The sequence below is a fragment of the Eleginops maclovinus genome, chromosome 5 (genome assembly GCF_036324505.1).
Source record: "Eleginops maclovinus isolate JMC-PN-2008 ecotype Puerto Natales chromosome 5, JC_Emac_rtc_rv5, whole genome shotgun sequence".
In the NCBI taxonomy this organism is placed as follows: domain Eukaryota; kingdom Metazoa; phylum Chordata; class Actinopteri; order Perciformes; family Eleginopidae; genus Eleginops; species Eleginops maclovinus.
In genome coordinates this window covers 22,250,821-22,268,207 of record NC_086353.1, presented here as the reverse complement: position 1 = coordinate 22,268,207, position 17,387 = coordinate 22,250,821, and the positions used below count along the sequence as shown (strand labels likewise).

Sequence of the window (17,387 nt, the reverse complement as noted above, 5' to 3'; positions counted from 1 at the left end):
AAGTAACAATTGAATAAATGCGACACAAGTCACCAAAAATGAAACGGCTACTCTATTATTTACTCTACTGCCTTTTTTTTTGTACAACCCAAGCAATTGTCCCTCTGTTTGATTTTTTAAAACGTAAAATTGAAGACATAGAGTGCCAAATTAACAAAAAAACATGTAATTGTAGATATATTATTGACAAAATGCAAGACCTTCTAACCCCATGTTTTCAGCCATCAAGAACATTTTTAATTCAATGTTCCAAATCTAGTGTAAAATATATATATATATATATATATATATATATATATATATATATAGAAACAAACAAGCAAAATACATATTGTGTTTATACTACTGCAATCTGATCTAAAAAGTCAAATTTCTATTGTGCTAAATATCAGCCGATTTAACGTGCCACAGGGTCAGTTTCGGTGTATTGTCAAAATCAAATGTATCGATCACCAGTAATCACAATAACATTCGCGACAGCTGTGCGTGCTTTCCGGCAGAAGAAGGTTACAAAAGGTGCGGGTTTATGTGGAGTCAGATAAGGGAAACAGTGCTGAGGGAAAGATGTGAAGACGTGAAAACAAGATCTTCCCAGGTATCTAAACTTTGTTTCGGAAATTTCTCGACATTAACAAATAATGTAGTTTTCCGTCAAGACAATGAAGTGTAACACGCGGCGGGGAGAAGCTCTGTGTATGTTAAACAAGCTGTGCCGATGCTTGTTATTGTGTTAGCTAACATCTGAAGTAAGCTCCGGGCAAACCTCTATAGCTCAGTAAATTAGTTTGTTTCAGTTAACTAACAGTTAGCTACCTCCGCCATAAACAGCGGTTCATTTACTCAGGGAAGCTACATTAACCTGAGCTAGCTTGTAGCTATTTTAACGTGTTTTGGTTTACTTGTTTTGCTTTTTTTGCTTTTTTTGCACACGTAACTCCAGCGTTTGTTAGCTTTATATAAACAACCTGCCAGGTGTGCCCATTGTTAAACTTCCGTTACCCACAGGCGTTAACACAGAAGTTTTAGTGTCTTTAATTGTATAACATTAAGTACCTTTGCTCAGGGTCATTAAGACGTGACTTAACCTCACCAGCCAGTTTGCAGTTTTAACTTTCGTTTCCTCTGCAAAGGAAAGCATGAGAGCGAAGAGAGGTATGGTGAAAGACCTCTCTGGGTTGTATGATGGAAGGACTGAGAAAGGAAAGATCAATATGCAGCTCTAGGCCCTTCCCATGGCTCGGTCCCCCCAAAACAGAGGCCTCAACCCTGCTATGGAAAATCAAAGACTGCTTCCCCTCCAATGAGACAACCCCCACACATCAAACAGATAAAGAAGTAGGTATTTATCTTTCTACACAGTCCAAGTATCTGTACACACAAGTGGAAGTTGCTTAATCCAAATGGAAACCGTTGCTTTACCATCACATTTCAAACTCGCTGATGTTTTGTAATTGACTGATAGAAATCCATCATGATAACTTTGCCTTCATATATACAGCACCGACTCCTTTTGTGTTTTCAGAACAATTACATGGACAGCAGAAGGGCTGTGCTGGAACTGAAAGATGTCCCTCCTCCTCCTCCGCACCATACGTCCTCCTCCAAATCATCCCAGCCCTTCCCTATGGCCCCCCTCCCCATGCTTCCTCCCTGCTTGCCGCCTCCTCAGCTTACACAAGACTCGCTCCAACCACAACAGCCACCACAACAACAAGAGGGGGCTAGCCCCAAAGTAAGCATTTACACGCACTGTGACTACTGTAGCACAGACAGCTATGGGTTATTGGACGGTGGAAGTGTTGTTGGTAGCAGAAGCAGCATGGCTGGTGTTGTCTCGCTCTATATGGCCCCAGGCACTCTGGGAGCACCCAGCAGCAGCAGCAGCAGCCCTGGCCCGGTCTGCTCTGTATCCTCATCTGTTCATCAGTATAAACATCACATGAGCTCTGGAGGTGAAGCTCTTGACCCTTTGCACACTCTTGGTTACAAACCTCAGCTGTCCTCTTCTGTCGCTACCTCTCAGCCAGTTCCATCACACCTCTCCTGCTGCTCAGGGCTTCTCCACAACTACTCAGCTGGTCCTGTTCCATGCAGCCAGCCAAACCTGTTCCACTCCCCAGCACCTCTGTCTTCCTCTCTCCCCTGTGTTTCCTCTCTACCCGCTCCCTTGCATGCCTCTTGCCTGGCCTCTTCTGGCTACTACACCTGTGGTGTGGACTGCTGCCCGTCAGCCAGAAGAGCTCAGAGAAGCACACTGGGTGATCGCCCAACTACCACCACCATCACCACTACAACCACCTCGGCGCACTTCTGCTCTAACCCTATGCACCTCAATGTAGAACGCACGGTTTGTGTGAAGGGGGCGCACTACTGCCGGCAGTGCGTCTTTAAGGTTGGTGGAGTTCACTTCAATCCCTGTGGCCTTTTCTTCTCTATTTGCATGTGTTGGAGATCACTTTAGGTAACTTGATTCTACATATAATGTTGATCTCAGTTGTATCAATAGTTTAGGCTTTGTGGTGTTAAATGCATGTATCATACTATGTCTCGCTATTGGTTTTATTCTGTTTTTCTGAAGGTTTTATTGATTTGTACCTATTTTGCAGCCTGTGAATGGTCTGTCGTCAGAGTCAGATGCAATGTGGCCAAATGTTCCTATTCCCCAGACTGCTCCCATCCCTATTTGTAATGGCTGTGGCACTTCCTCTGACGGCATGATGATCATGCCATCAAACAACCTTGGCAAGACTGGCCAGAAGTATGGTAAGTGGAGTCTACTCATTTTAAATTCTCTTTCTGTTTATTGAACTTCAATTTTGATTGAGGGCTTGATTAGAATCTTTGAAATAGCAAGCACTTTTCAATTTGAGTGATGTGGATATAAAATGTTACTTTCTGACTCTTATAACAATAAAATAACCTTAATCCTTTAAGATGCTTTTTAGTGTCTTTCTAACATTTTGAAACTGTCTGCCAGGTTCGCCAGAGAATGGGGGTCCTGAGAACATCCCTCCGGTGGGGGTCTTCTGGGACATTGAGAACTGCAGTGTGCCAAGTGGACGCTCTGCTGGAGCCGTGGTGCAGCGTATCCGCGGCCGTTTCTTTCAAGGCCACCGTGAGGCCGAATTCATATGCGTCTGTGACATCAGCAAGGAGAATAAAGCTGTCATCCAAGAGCTCAACAACTGCCAGGTACCAACAGATGTCATGTCAATTATTGTCATGGCTGCGCTATAATAAATGAGGGAATTTACACCCTGAACAATATCGATGAGCTACAGTTTTGATGGGCAGAGTTTATCATTTTGGGATCAGACGGGAGTCAGTTTACTGCTGAATTTTCTTTACTTGGGATGTATTTCATAATAGCTATTCGCTCAGCGCTCTGCTATTGTAGGCTTGAATTAAAAAAATATATATATATATATATACATACCTTGATGATGTCATTATTTTTAAGCATTATTTATCAATTGTTTCAAGCTTAATAATAAAACGGATAATGTTTAACTCGATAATTTCCAATTTGTCGGGATAATTGAAACTGGGTACTGAACATTGCAAACTTATTTTAAATTAAAAAAACTTCTTTGATGAAGAAATTCTAAAAAACCTGCAAAATAATTCCACAAAACACACCAGAAAATATAATTTAGCAAATGTGAAAGGTCTCAAGCTAATATAATTCTGCCCCATCAGGTTACTGTTGCACACATCAACGCCACAGCCAAAAATGCGGCGGATGACAAGCTTCGGCAGAGCCTGCGCCGCTTCGCTGAGACGCACACCGCACCGGCTACTGTCGTACTCGTATCCTGTGAGTGCATCCTGGGACTACTGTAACCAATTACAGACACTAATCACATTTTTTGTGGTAACACAATGTATGTTTTCTTTCTTTTATTTTACAGCGGATGTGAACTTTGCAAGTGAGCTGAGTGACCTGCGCCATCGCCACGGTTTCCAGGTTGTCCTTGTTCATGGCAGCCATGCATCTCCAGCGCTGCTGCAGCACGCCAACCGTCACGTGGCCTTCCAGGAGATTACCGCAGATCTGCCTCCGCGTATGCTTGTCAAAGCACAGGTAGGCCTCACTAAATGCTTCATTATGACTTTTAGATCTACCGTGTGTCATAAGGTAAGTTGGTGCTGGCAAAAGTTACCACGGGAAATTTAGTGTGGACTTTTCAAGAGGACAGAGGCAGTTTTAATGTGAATTTAAACATCTTCACAAATATTTACTTTTTTTAAGGGTCAAAATATATTTTCCTGAGAAGTTTTACAAACCAGACAGGCACGCTGTCTCTTCCTCCCCTCCCTCAGCCCAGTTTCAACCTCCTCTATGTGCACAACCTCCCTGTGAACTGTGATAAGAGCCTGCGGAACGCTGTGAAGCTCAGGCTGCGCCGCCTGTCAGACAACTGTGGCGGCAAGGTGCTGGGTGTGTCCCAGGGCACAGCCGTCCTCCGTTTCGGCAACAATGAGGCAGCTGCACGCGCCCGCAAGCGAATGGAAAATGAGGATGTGTTTGGCCGCAGAATCAGCCTCTCCTTCTCCCCGCGGCCCAGAGATGCTGCGAGTCCAGAGCCTGAGCTTCAGTCTCGGCCCCTTGACTTGCTTCAGCCTATGACTCTTCCCCACACCAATCAGAGCCAGGATTCAATGTTTGGCCCGCCCCCATCCATTTCCTCCTTCTCCTTTCTGCCCCTGGAGAAGCCACGGTCACCCAGGAGGCCACGGCGAGCAAACCGCTCAGGCCACGCCCCTGGCCCAGAGCCTGAAAGGCCCTACAGCCCCAGGAGGGGGTGTAGTGGGCCTCCCGGTGGTGCTCCAGCCAAGCCCCATCAGGTCAGCAGACTCGTCAGTGCCTGCCTCCCGTTAACCTGCGTTGCCGTCTATCCTTGTCTGGGCTGCTATGTAACCCCCCGCCAGTGCCCCTGTGAATGCTGCTTTGACTAACCGCTCATAAATGCTAACCAAGCTTCATTTGTCTGCCTGTGTTAGCACCTGTTAGCTGCCGTCAGTGCTTCATGTCGTCCTGCATGTGCGTTCATCATACTAATGCATGAATTAGCCTTTAGCTCGTGCGCCTCTTTCTGACTGTACCGCCTCCGTGCTGCTCTACTGCTTCATGTAGCGGACATGAACACCTGAGGTTTGTAAGTAGCCACTCTGTGTTTTGTCTGCTCCATGCCTCTTTTCATTTGCTTTGGCCTGTCCAGTTTCCCGCTTAGTGACCTCAAATGACTGTAGGGAATGGGTCCAAACTATATCTAAAAAAGTGACCTGTTTATGGATAACTATAGATGGACTAAACCGCTAACTAGGGATGAGTATCTGAAGTTTTTTCTGTAGATAGAAAACACACACATTTCAATTAGTGTTTCCAGTAGTGTCATTCAACACCAGAATTGAAAGAAATGTTGAATTAACTTGCTGAGTGATGTCTAAATCACTTCATGGGAATCGCGTTGTCTTGTTACTGTCAGTCTCAATCGTACTAAGCTATGCAAAATAAATGTAGTGTTGACCGCTGTTGTCTAGGGAGCAAGTGGACTTTCGGTGCACATCCCTAATAAAACCTTAACATCAGTATCGCATTCCATGCCTCCTTCCATTGAGCCTGCCATACTCTCATGCATGCACACAAACACATGAACAGTATCCAGCCCGTCCACATCTGCAGTATTTACATCTGCGGCCTCTTCTCTGATCCAGGAGCTGGGGAGTGTGAAGGGTTTCCACACCCTGGAGAAAGGACGCGCCTCTTCCTCCTCCCCCCACAGCAACGGAGAGACCTCCCTGCAGATACTGCCAAAGCCTGGCCTCATTGGAGAGTCTATGTACAGGAGAAGGTACGGGAGAGGGGTTATTTGACTGAGAAGGGGTTTTGTAACTAGATGAAAACTAGTAATTTTTTAAAAAACATTTTTAGGTTATCCTATACATTTGCTACAGGAGGCCGTATATCTAATGTTCCTGTTAATCTTCCAGCCAATCAACAAGGTTTCTGTAGAATTTTGGCAATGAATTTGTTAAAAAAGGCCTTAATTAGTAATAAATTGTCTTTAAAACCTTCTAACAAGTATCTTAAAAATGCTATGACATGGATGTATGTAATGTTTCTTCCTGATGTTGCTCTATAAAATATATACTTTTTAAATATCATACCCAATGCCGCACAGTTAGGCCATGCAGATTCTAATATAACAGCATAAAAATCAATCCTAAATCTCTCAATCAGTGTTTATCTGTATGCGTAATGATCAACCGCAACTTATTTTTGTTGGATGGATGGATCCTGTTCTAAAATAAATATTTTTAGAGCAAAAATAAGTAAAAGTAGTGAGAAGCAGAGCCTTTACACGTGTACCTCTTGTTTATCTTTCCCTGTAGAAGAGAGGGCTCCTATCCCCACAGTGGCACAGAGTCCCCTGTAGAACAAGGGGATGGGGGCTCAGGGGACTTCCAGATCAGCACACCCTCAGCCTTCAGCAAGCTGAACCTGCACAGGAGCTTCAGCCCCCTCGTCCTGTCCCAGGGCTCCTGGTCGTCAAGGTGACATATTGGGTTTTAAATACTTCATTAAGTTACCATGGTGGCAAACTGCTTATGCCGCATGCAAATCCTCCTCATTTCAAATGTAGTGCTGGTTATTGTCTCAGTGGTCTCCCCTCTTCTCTAATTAAAGGAGTGCATCGCCCTGCCTGTCCAGCCGCTCCTCCCCCCTCCTGACTGCCCCTCGGAGCCCGTGTGCTGAAGGAGCTGCCTCTCACTTCTCAGATGGGGCAGAGGTGCAGGTGGCCAACCTGGACTACAGAATGTCCCGCAAAGAACTGCAACAGACCCTGCATGACACCTTCTCCCGTTACGGGCGGGTAAGGCCTGCTCGATAAGATGCGCGTATCCTCCTATCAGAGTCAACAATAACAACAGGCTCTTAGGATGGAATTTCAGCTGGTAGATTTCACCCCCCCATCTCAAAACATCTCCTCGTGGTGTGACTTTTTTTTGTATAGGTGAAAGCCGTGGAGCTCAGCCCGCACACGGACTATCAGATGAAGGCCACTGTCCAGATGATGTCCCTGCAGCAGGCCATAAGTGCCGTCAGCGGCCTTCACCGCTATAAGGTCGGAGGCAAGCGCATTCAGGTGTCTCTGATCACCGGGGGTGGCAGCAAGTCCCTCACTATGCTCAGGTACTGTCAGCATTTTCGAGTGAGGGGGGGAGTCTTTCAGATTTAGGACACAAATGTACATTTTCTGGTGCAGTGTTGAAAGTAACCCTTCCCCCCCCTCCATACAGCACAGAGATCAACCACATTCTTCAGGACGCACCTGCCAATTGCCTTCCCCTCTTCAAGTTTACAGAGATCTATGAGAAAAAGTAAGACGCTTTATCTCTGGCACGTGACTTTATACCTCCATATGTTTGCACTTGGATTACAACAATTCCAAAAAAGATTCCTAAGTAGTTCATGCTTTCTTTTCCTCCTGCTACAGATACTCCCGTAAGCTTGTGGTGGGGGATCTGTACAGGCTGCCTGAGGTGGTGGCAGTGCGGGAGCAGGGGGGCTCGAGGCTCGTGTGCTTGCTGCCCAGCAGCCAGAGCCGTCAGAGTCCTCTGGGATCCTCCCAGTCCCAGGAGGCGTCCTCCTCAACCAGCGGCAGCCCCGTGGTGTTCGAGGAGCTTGAGTACCATGAACCGGTCTGCAGAGACCACTACACTCAGAGGGACTTCAGGTTGGTAGAGTAATTAGCATTTAATTCAGATTTAACCAGTATCTGATTACATGTATATGTCTTGAAATGAACAGGGGTGCTTTTAGCTTCATTTGAAAATATATTCTCTTTTTAAAACTTTATTTAAATATGTTTTAAAGCCTAGTGTGCAATGGCCAACAATACTGAAAGTGTGCGACTGCCCTATAGGGTTTGAATCATCAACCTTATGTCTCTCAATCACATCTCTCTGAACTGAACAGCTGTTTCCATGCTGATCCTGTCTTATCTTTTATTTTTATTTTTCCAGTGAGGCTGACTTTGACCCGGACTCCTATAAAATCCCGTTCGTTGTGATGTCTCTGAGCACCTTGGCCTCCGAGGTCCACAGTCTGCTGCAGTCACATGAGGGAACGCTTCCATTACTCAGGTGACTCAAAACAAAAACATATTCTTAATCAAACAGCATTTCTTTTAAACATAAGGGCCTTAACTTAATATATTTACCTTTTTTTTTTTAGTTTTCCAGACTGCTATGCATCAAAGTTCCGCCCTCTGCAGCTGGGCAATGAGACGCTGCATGACGGTGTTCCTCTGGAGCACCTCATCACATGTGTTCCCAGCATCACTATAGTCACGGCTCAGAACGGCTTCAAAGTCATCAAGTGGATCCACAACAAACCGCCAGCCTCGAACTCCGGTAGGAACCTTGAAAAATATTTGCTTTTTTTAAGCTTCCTTCAATGCTGTAGATACAAACTGCTTTCTTTAGCAGCCAGATATTTCCATTTCGCAGATCTATATTTCTGTATTTCTTTTATGCAGAGCCGTGGATTCAGCGCTGCAAGAGTCCCGTCGGAAACCCACAGCTCATCCAATTCAGCCGAGAGATTATCGACCTGTTGAAGAGTCAGCCTTGCTGCATCATGCCCATGAGCAAGTTCATACCCTCCTACCACCATCACTTTGCCAAGCAGTGCCGCGTCTCCGACTACGGCTACTCCAAACTGCTGGAGCTCCTGGAGGCCGTGCCGCACGTCCTGCAGGTACTGCTTGGAGGTTGAAAGTGTTCACTGCGCTTCCTTTTATTTACAATATCCGTCAAAGAGAGGGGGTAAAAGTAATGTTTGTGACACTATATTGAATCTTTGAGCATGTCTACTGCTTAACATGTGTATATTTTAGGAAAAAACAACAGTACCATTTACTGAAATACTAAATATAACACGTGTCTATATCTCACAAACTACATTCAGCATATTCAAGTATTAGTCAAGCTCTTTTAAAAGCTGAATATCAAAGATATGCAAAAAAATACTGAACAAAGGTGTTTTTTCTCATTTTCAACAACCCTGTCTATGATTTGAACAGATTTGTAATTATTTTTTTATTTTTCATTATATTGTTGAATTCTGAAGTTTGGTAGTAGACTTTAAACAGATCGGGATATGTTTGCACTTTTATCGTACTGAAATATTCACTCAAAAGGGTGAGTGACGATATCATTTAGGTTATTTTATATTATACATGGTGTATTTTTTCTTTCTTTTACCTACAGATTTTGGGCATGGGTACCAAGCGTTTACTGACTCTGACTCACCGTGCTCAAGTGAAGCGCTTCACCCAGGACCTGCTCAAACTGCTTAAATTTCAAGCCAGCAAACAAGTGGCCATCAAGGACTTCATGCAGGCATACCATTGGTCAGTCTGCAGGTCATGTGTTGTACATTGCCTTTGTATATTTTAAAAGTATGGATGATCAGTTTTCTTACTCCTTGTGTATATCAGGTGCTTCTCCAGAGACTGGAAGGTAGTTGACTACGGCATATGTGACCTGGTGGACCTACTGACGGAGATCCCCGAAACCACCATCACTATCACACATCAGGACACGGATACAGTCATCTCTGTTCCCAAGAGAGGTCCGTCCGGATGTTGTTAAACAGATTTATGTGGAAAGTGTGTGTAGTGATGCTCCATAACTGAAGATTATAATGATTAAAATGTTTGCTTTAAGAGAAAGGGATTGTAACGACACTTGACTGGGTTGAAAAACCATATCGTATTTTAAAAAAGTCACAAAAGATTTCAGGATGTAATTTGAGGATTTTTATTTTCTTAAGATTTGACTGAATTCCCTCTTATTTTCCTACAGAACGCACTATGGACGAAATGGAGCGCACTAAGCAGTTTGGAAAGGAGGTGGTGGACCTCCTCCGTCACCAGCCTCACTGCCGGATGGCCTTCAGTAAGTTCATCCCCACCTACCACCATCACTTCGGCCGTCAGTGCAAGCTCAGCTACTACGGCTTCACCAAACTCATGGAGCTCTTCGAGGCAATCCCCAACATACTGATGGTGAGTGTGTGTACAGTTTAATGCCTTGTGGTTCTTGGTGCTCCAACCCTAAGGTATAAGTCAGTTTCTCTAAGTCAACGTTTATTTGTAAGTTTTTGGTTAAATGCATGAAAGAAGTTCTGTGACATTACATTTCGGTAAATGCCCTACTGGCTTTTACTTGAATAAGAAAGTTGGTTGCTGAAAATGTACTAAATGAGACCGCTTAACATCATCACGCTGGACATTAGCTGCTGTTAGCTTAGTGGTTGTGACATATGAGATCATGCGACTGCTATGCAGTTCCTCTCTGTGGTGGAAACTTCTGGAGCAATGCAGACAAAACTCAAAGAGTCACGGGAGAGCTGGAACTTTGATGGCAAACACTGAAGGTTTATCATGAATTTAACGGCTGAAGAATTGACAAGACATTTGCTGCAGCCACGAGTTGACAGAGCAGTTGCCCGACCAATTCTGAAGAACTCTACTACAATACGAGGTTTTAACCAGTTAAGAATGGACAATCAACATTCCTCATCAGCGAGACCAGACAAATATGGACCCTGAATCTAACTAAAGCTGTCGTCCATGGAAAAGAATGTGCACCAGGGAACCTACGTTCCAGATAAGGAGTTCTAGACGTCCCTGAACAACGACCTATATCACGGCAGCTTGTCCTCGGTCATAGACCGAGCACAAGCTGCCCCTCCTTAAGGGAGATTACAGCAACCCCAAGGTCGAAAGACCTATGCCATGGGATCGCAGAGAGGAAGGAGAAAATTATGAACTGTGTCAAAGGTTAAACACCTAAGCGAAAAATTCCTTAACACACTCTAGCATTACGCTAGCTCTTTACTTCTGGCGATTGCTTTACGCTTCAAAAATGATAAGTGATGTTAATATGTGGAAAGCATCATAAACATTAGCGAATGACTTTAAAGTTATGGCAGACCCACAGTCACTGATATAATCCTTCAAAATGATGCCCTGATTTAAGATTTGGTCCGTCAGATTTAAAAACAACGTCGCTAACGCGACTTCTCCCGGTCACATAGCAAAACATAAACATCGGCGACTGCCATAGGTGATGTCACCTTATTTTACCGATGTGCCGATTGTGGTAAATAGGACTAACATCGGCCGATGTATCGGTGCATCCCTAATAAACATATCTCCACAGATCTTAGTTCCTGCAATATACCGAATGGAAAATATTCTGTTTTTTCCGGATTGGCCTACAAAAATATGCCTTTTCCTCTGCCTGAACAGTGTTGTAACATCTGTCCTTTACCTTCGGCAGGTGTTGGAGTGTGGAGAGGAGAAAGTGCTTACTCTGACAGAAGTGGAGCGCATCAAGGCTCTGGCAGCGCAGCTAGTGAAGCTGCTGCGCGCTCAGAAGAACTCCAGCCTTCCCGTCAGCCAGCTGCTCACAGAGTACAGCAAGACCTTTGGTTACGGCCTCCGCCTGCAGGACTACGATGCCAGCTCCCTGCCCGCTCTGCTGATCAAACTCTGCCACGTCGTCAAGGTAAAGGACATTTCTGTAGTTGTTAATTTATTGTTTCGAGTTTTGTAGATTTCAAGTTACTCCAAATAAATTGGGGAAATTTGACCCCGATTAGACATACACTAGCCATAATATAACAAACTCACAGCATATTTTTCTTCTCCAGGAATAAAACCTAGATAAAAAACCAAAGGAAAGTCTTGGTAGATGAAAGTTGTTGCATCAAAATCAAAGGGGCCCTATTGTGCTCATTTCCAGGTTCATATTTGTATTTTGTGCCTCTACTGGGACATGTCTCCATGATTTAATGTTCAAAAAGGTCTTTATTTTTCTCCTACTGCCTGTGCTGCAGCACCTCTTTCCGCCCTCTGTCTGAAACCAGAGCCCAGTCTGCTGTTGTGATTGGTCAACCACTTAGAGATGTCCCGCCCCTTATCAAGTACAATGTGCTTCAGCGCTACCCAATAGAAATACAAGCGTAACATAGTGATGTCCTGAAGTAAAAAAGAAGTCCACTTCAGATGTTTCAGGCAGTGGGGGAGTGTGTGGGAGAGAAACTCCCTCTGGATTTTAGCATTTGCAGACCATTTACATGCACACAAACCTGTAAAACCTCCAACGGCATGATGTGAAATGTAGCATTTGGAATTAGAATTCATTGAAATTTGTCAGACTAATGACACTTATTGTATACTGTCTGTTTCAAATAAAGTAAACTTTGAATAATAATAAACCATAATCCTGTACTTTCTACCTGTAGTTGGTTGATGGCTCGACGGGTCGGGAGGTTCAGCTCATCAACAGGAAGTCTCTGCGCTCGCTCACCTCCCAGCTGCTGTCCCTGCTCATGTCCCAAGAGGAGGAGCAGGTCAGCCGGGGGCTCAGGGTGGAGGAGCTGAGCCAGCATTACCTGACTGCCCACAGAGCCACGCTCAACCCGTGTGAATACGGCTTCCTCTCCCTCAGCGAGCTGCTCAAGAGCCTGCCCTACTTGGTGGAGGTGATTGTAATGGAAATTGAAGCGTTTAAATTTTCGCTCCACTTCACAGTCTCTATTTTTATGTCCTGTGTGATCTTCTTTCATAGCTGTACCTTGAAGAGAGTGAGGACTCTGCCAGTGTTTGTGATGAGGAGCGGGTGAGGCTGACCAGGCTGTACCAGTTTGCCCGCAACGTCCGCAGCCTGCTCCACACCTACCACTACAACCAGATCTTCCTCACCGAGTTCCAGGGGGCTTACAACAAATTCACAGGCCACAGCCTCGAGCCCCGCTCCTACGGATACATCGGGATCGACGATCTGCTCAGCGCCATTCCACAGGTGGGAATAGACCTCATTAGATAGAGCAGCTCAATCACAGCGCTGATGTATTTTTGAAAGCCAAACCAGAAATGGGACTGGCAAGGGCTAAAAACAATGATTGATCGGATTTTGGAATACAAAAAAAAGAGATTAGGTCTTTGGCAAATATGTTTTAGAGATTTTGTTCAGCAGGATCATCTCCAAGTATTAACACAATTTTGTGTTTTTTTTTTAAATGCAATCTCCAGAAGTAAAAGCTACGAAAGCTAATGCTAGGTTATAAAATAAAAAAAACAGCTGCTAAGCTAAAGCCATTAGCAGTGTCATGTAGCTACTTGTTAGCGGCCGCTGTTTTTATGGCACAATGAAGCTTTGTACAATTAGAAGTGTGGTATTTGCTGACCTATTTTGTTGTAAAACAAACATGAAAATCTCTTAAGCTTGTAAACCACAGACCTAATTGCAGTCTTTACCACAAATGCGTTTATAAAAAGTGCTAAAATGCTAACTCATTTCTGGGTATTAGGACTCGTTCCTGCACCAGATCTATGGATAAATTAGGATAGATCAAATTCCCCCAGATTCTTTTTAAAGAAAGTCCTACATTTTCTGATGTTTGCTTGTTGAGGTCCTTAACATGTTTTATCCGCATATTGTAAATCTTTGTTTATTTTGCGCTTTCATCAGGTGGTCTGGATCAAAGGGCACGGGCACAAGAGGATTATCGTTATGAAGAACGATATGAAAGGTAAAGGCTTATTTTCACACTTAATTAAAGTCAAGCTTTTCATCTGCAATCATTGGCATGTCGTCAGACTGTGAATAAGGAGGTGATTGTATGTTTTATGTTTTTGCTTAGTAAGGGCAAGCTATTCAGTTCCCAGCAGCCCGCAGCTAGGAGAGAACACGGAGAGCCCGAGAGATAGCCCCATAAGCAACACGACTTCAGGAACCCAGAGTCCAGGTAATGCACGCTTTTTTTCATAGACTTGAGACTTATTTGAATATTTTCTGTATTATATAATAAGGGGATAAAAAATATTAGTCCTGCAGGATTTTTAAAGCTCCTGAGACTAATGTTTCATGTTCCTCCCCAGGTTGTGATGTAGCATCAGCGTCGGAGCTGCTGTGTCTCACTTCCCCCGACGACCTGCTCTGTGGTCCTGTACCCTCCTGCCTGCCCTCCCCTCAGCTCCACCCAGACCCCATCCTCCTCCTCCAGGAGAAGGACCTGATTCACTTTGAGGAGAAAACCCCACCACCAGGTCAGACTCAATGTTCCAAGGAGGATGCATATGGGGCAGAATAAATAAGCATTTTTTTCAGATTGAATATATATTTCTTAATCTTAACAACTTCTGCAGTCCAACACCCATTTATTTGTATGGTAATTTAGTGGGATTAGAATTTAGCAGAAAATAAGAGCTTATGTCAACGTATCACGACCATTTTAACGATGGTGGAAGATTAAATGTTAGCCAGAAGAATAACAGCTAATGTTAGGCTTTAAATAAACAACATGACTTCTAGTCAGCGCTGCTCAAACAAAAAGCTTTATTCACTAGTGGGGTATTTACTGCTTCAATTTATGTTTTGGAACAAAACTAGAAAATCTGGTCAGCATGTTTTAAGCGCAGACCATTTATAAAACAGAAAGTAAACTAGTCGCCCAACTTAGGACTCTTATCCGCACCACTGTATAGGGTATAGTATGCTCCTCTTGATGTGTCTTAAAGCCTATTAGTTTTCAGCCTTATGCAAAGGAGAACCAAAATACATTTTAATGAGTACATCACACTTCACTTGCACTATTGCCGTCGATCATCAGGTGTGAGCTCAGTCTGTACTTGTGTGTGATTCCAGAGAGCGGTGATCCTGACGCTGCCGACGAGTCTGCAGTCCCCAAACCTGACATGAAGCTCCCCCTGTCCACAGACAGTCCCGGCAGGAGAGCCACGCGCAGCAGAATTAGACTCGCTGCCAACTTCTCCTTCATGGCAGGCCTCTGATCCTCCTCATACTAACACACACACAGCAATACTACATCACACAGTTTAACTCTTAATCAAAGAGTTGAGCGGCGACACTGAACACACCACACAGCCGAAGAGCGTAAGGCTGCTGCTTTCCTCTCTCCTCATCGGCCATCTTTGTTGTCTTTGGTTTGCTAATTTCACAATCATTCTGTGATTCTGAGGATGTCCACCACGCTTCGTCTTGCAGACTTCCTGCAGTTCTTTTATTTGCCAAATGAACTTACTGTAACATGTTTGATTTCTCAAGGTCAACTTACCGTTTCTGTGAAGTCTAAATAGGAGTTGCCACTGCAGAGTATAAGATAATGGGAGAAAAGCTAGGGATAAAGAACTGTCTTCTATGTTAAATCCAACAAATGTAGTTTTATGAAATTAGAAAATTACGAAGAGATGTTTTGTTCAATCAGCAGTCAACCTTCATTTATACATCCTTGCTGGATCCCCTAAGACGGAGCATTTCATTTATTCATTTTTAAACTCCTTTCAGATTTTGTGAGACTTTGCTTTTTAGGTAACCGTAGATATGTCAACAGAACTGGCTGCTGAGCACCAGCGAACACATGGGTGAAGTTTCCAAACGGGTCGCTTCTCTTTGAGGTATTTTCTCTTCTTTGTTAGGTAGCCTCAGGACAGTATTTTCAGTTCCTTTTATATAAAACGCAGAGTATTTATTAGTCTGTGGAAGCCCGAGTGTGTGGTGTATTTTGATGACATATGAGTTAACTATTCAGATTGTGGCTTAATTTATAAGAAGCCATCAGCTTTTGAACGGTTGACGGCGAGGTTTTGATTAATATTGTGATTTAAAATCTGCTCTCAGGAATTTGTATTCTTGTTGTATTTGACCTTATTTATTGCAAAGATTTTGGCTCTTCTCTGAAGGTCCTCTCCTGAAGACCTGAAACGAGGGGGGGGGGGGGAAAAAGTGGCTCTCTAATACTCGGGGGGTCGAGATTTGTGCTGGGGTGGCAGGAACTGAGATGTACAACTTTAGCCAGCAGTTTGTTTTGTTTTAGCTGCGGTTTGTCTGTGGGGCTTACACCAGAGTAGGTGGTGTGAAATATGCATGGTGTGCATAAGTGAGTTTATGCAAGGTGTAAGCCCGGGAGGAGCAGGCGAAGGACCGGTCTTTAAGATCAGACTTTTATTTCCAACGTGTTTTAGGAATCTTGGAGTCGGACTCACCCCCTGCCTCAAAAACGCTCAAGGTTTCTAGAGTTAACCTTGTCGCTGGTCAGTCTGTGGGGGGGGGCGTCTACTGCCTGAGTCCGTGGGGAGCGGCGAGCACTCCCCGAGTTTTTTGATTTTTAACGACGAGGTGATTGGTTGTGAGATGGAAATAGATTGGATGGGGAGGCGGTAGGCTGTTTTTGTGGAGCACCACGGGGGCTCTGGGCGGCCTCCTGAAGAGACGACGTGCACACAGAGGACCCTCTGCGGCTCTCTGGAACCTGCCGGGCTTTTACAATGGCTTGTATTTGCCGCGGTGCCAAAGGAATCGACATCTCCCCCCATTCCCCTACCCCCTGCATCTCACATAGTTTTTACTTACCGATGTGTGTTGGTTTCTCCGTTTTTCCTAAAGTGTTTGCTGGATGCCCTATTGCCACCCAAAAAGTCGGCTGCCGTGACGTTAAGCCCGACCGCTGAAGTCTAAAGGTTGTTTGTGTCCGGAGAAAAGGGTTAAACAAAATGGGTAATAGCCCATTTAATCAGTTTCTGTCCAGGTTCGGTCACCTCCTCAGCCAGGGTTAGTAATTTTGTTTGTCGGACTTGGTTTGGATTTAAAAAGCCTTTTTAAGCTGAGATTTCCACCTGCTGACTCGCCAAAATGTCAGAAATGTTTTTAATCGGGGCTGTTCGGGATCTCAACTGCATTGTTTTACTGACCGTCTGGAAACTTCTTTACATTACGGAACAAGCAGATTAGAATAATTAATTATTTAGAATTGTTGTCGAAAAGGGGCTGAAAATGCTCAATGAAAAATGTCTAGGTTTAATGAAGCAGCAAGGATGTTACTTTTGAGACTTTGGCCGAACCCTAGCTCTCCCTCAGTACTGCAGTGGCACCTGACCCATTTTATTCACTTCTGTTTAGCTTTCCCTTCCTCTCTGTTTTTGTTACATCACTGAAAAGCTATTGTACCTGTCAAAATATGCACTTTTGCATAGTTTTGGTTCATGAAATACTGTGAAATTAGCTAATGGACTTGGAGGAGTTGAATGTGTTTTTGTGTCTTTATTATTCTGTTTTCACGGTGCACTACAACAAAATGTGTCCTTTATTCAGCAGTGTCGTTACAACTCTTGCCTTGTGATTATTTTTTGTTTAATGTTCCCCCCCCCCCTTCCTTAAACTGCCTCACTGCACCAGAAGTCGCTGTGAAAGTCTAACGTTGTTATAAAGGGACCAAAAAAAGATTTCTGTTAATAAATTTCACAAGCATCAAATGTGTGTTGATTATTTGAAGAGAGTACATTTCA

General features: G+C 44.1%; 1 protein-coding gene across 2 annotated transcripts; it reads left to right on the top strand.

Moving 5' to 3' along the window:
• Positions 1 to 511: 511 nt before the first annotated feature.
• On the top strand, positions 512 to 17,354 carry LOC134865142 (meiosis regulator and mRNA stability factor 1). Of its 2 annotated transcripts, none has more exons than XM_063884584.1 (27): positions 512 to 595; positions 1,131 to 1,335; positions 1,523 to 2,392; positions 2,607 to 2,763; positions 2,978 to 3,192; positions 3,700 to 3,817; positions 3,912 to 4,084; positions 4,324 to 4,848; positions 5,719 to 5,855; positions 6,397 to 6,558; positions 6,692 to 6,878; positions 7,020 to 7,198; positions 7,306 to 7,386; positions 7,503 to 7,742; positions 8,032 to 8,151; positions 8,243 to 8,421; positions 8,547 to 8,767; positions 9,280 to 9,422; positions 9,510 to 9,643; positions 9,877 to 10,079; positions 11,359 to 11,586; positions 12,326 to 12,565; positions 12,652 to 12,885; positions 13,555 to 13,615; positions 13,727 to 13,831; positions 13,965 to 14,132; positions 14,731 to 17,354. In XM_063884584.1, exons 2-27 carry the CDS (start codon positions 1,180 to 1,182, stop codon positions 14,874 to 14,876), a joined length of 5,382 nt encoding a protein of 1,793 aa, XP_063740654.1. In that variant the 5' UTR covers positions 512 to 595; positions 1,131 to 1,179; the 3' UTR covers positions 14,877 to 17,354. The 2 variants fall into 2 exon arrangements, with proteins under 2 accessions (XP_063740654.1, XP_063740656.1); XM_063884586.1 differs by having other exon boundaries at positions 522 to 595; positions 1,136 to 1,335.
• Positions 17,355 to 17,387: the final 33 nt, after the last annotated feature.

What these genes read in the sequence shown, in the direction of transcription:
- LOC134865142 (XM_063884584.1), top strand. Translation starts at nt 1,180, where the DNA reads ATGATGGAAGGACTGAGAAAGGAAAGATCAATATGCAGCTCTAGGCCC. An exon ending in TTCAGGAACCCAGAGTCCAG is followed by an intron (nt 13,832 to 13,964) that starts GTAATGCACGCT and finishes GTTCCTCCCCAG; the next exon opens with GTTGTGATGTAGCATCAGCG. An exon ending in GGAGAAAACCCCACCACCAG is followed by an intron (nt 14,133 to 14,730) that starts GTCAGACTCAAT and finishes GTGTGATTCCAG; the next exon opens with AGAGCGGTGATCCTGACGCT.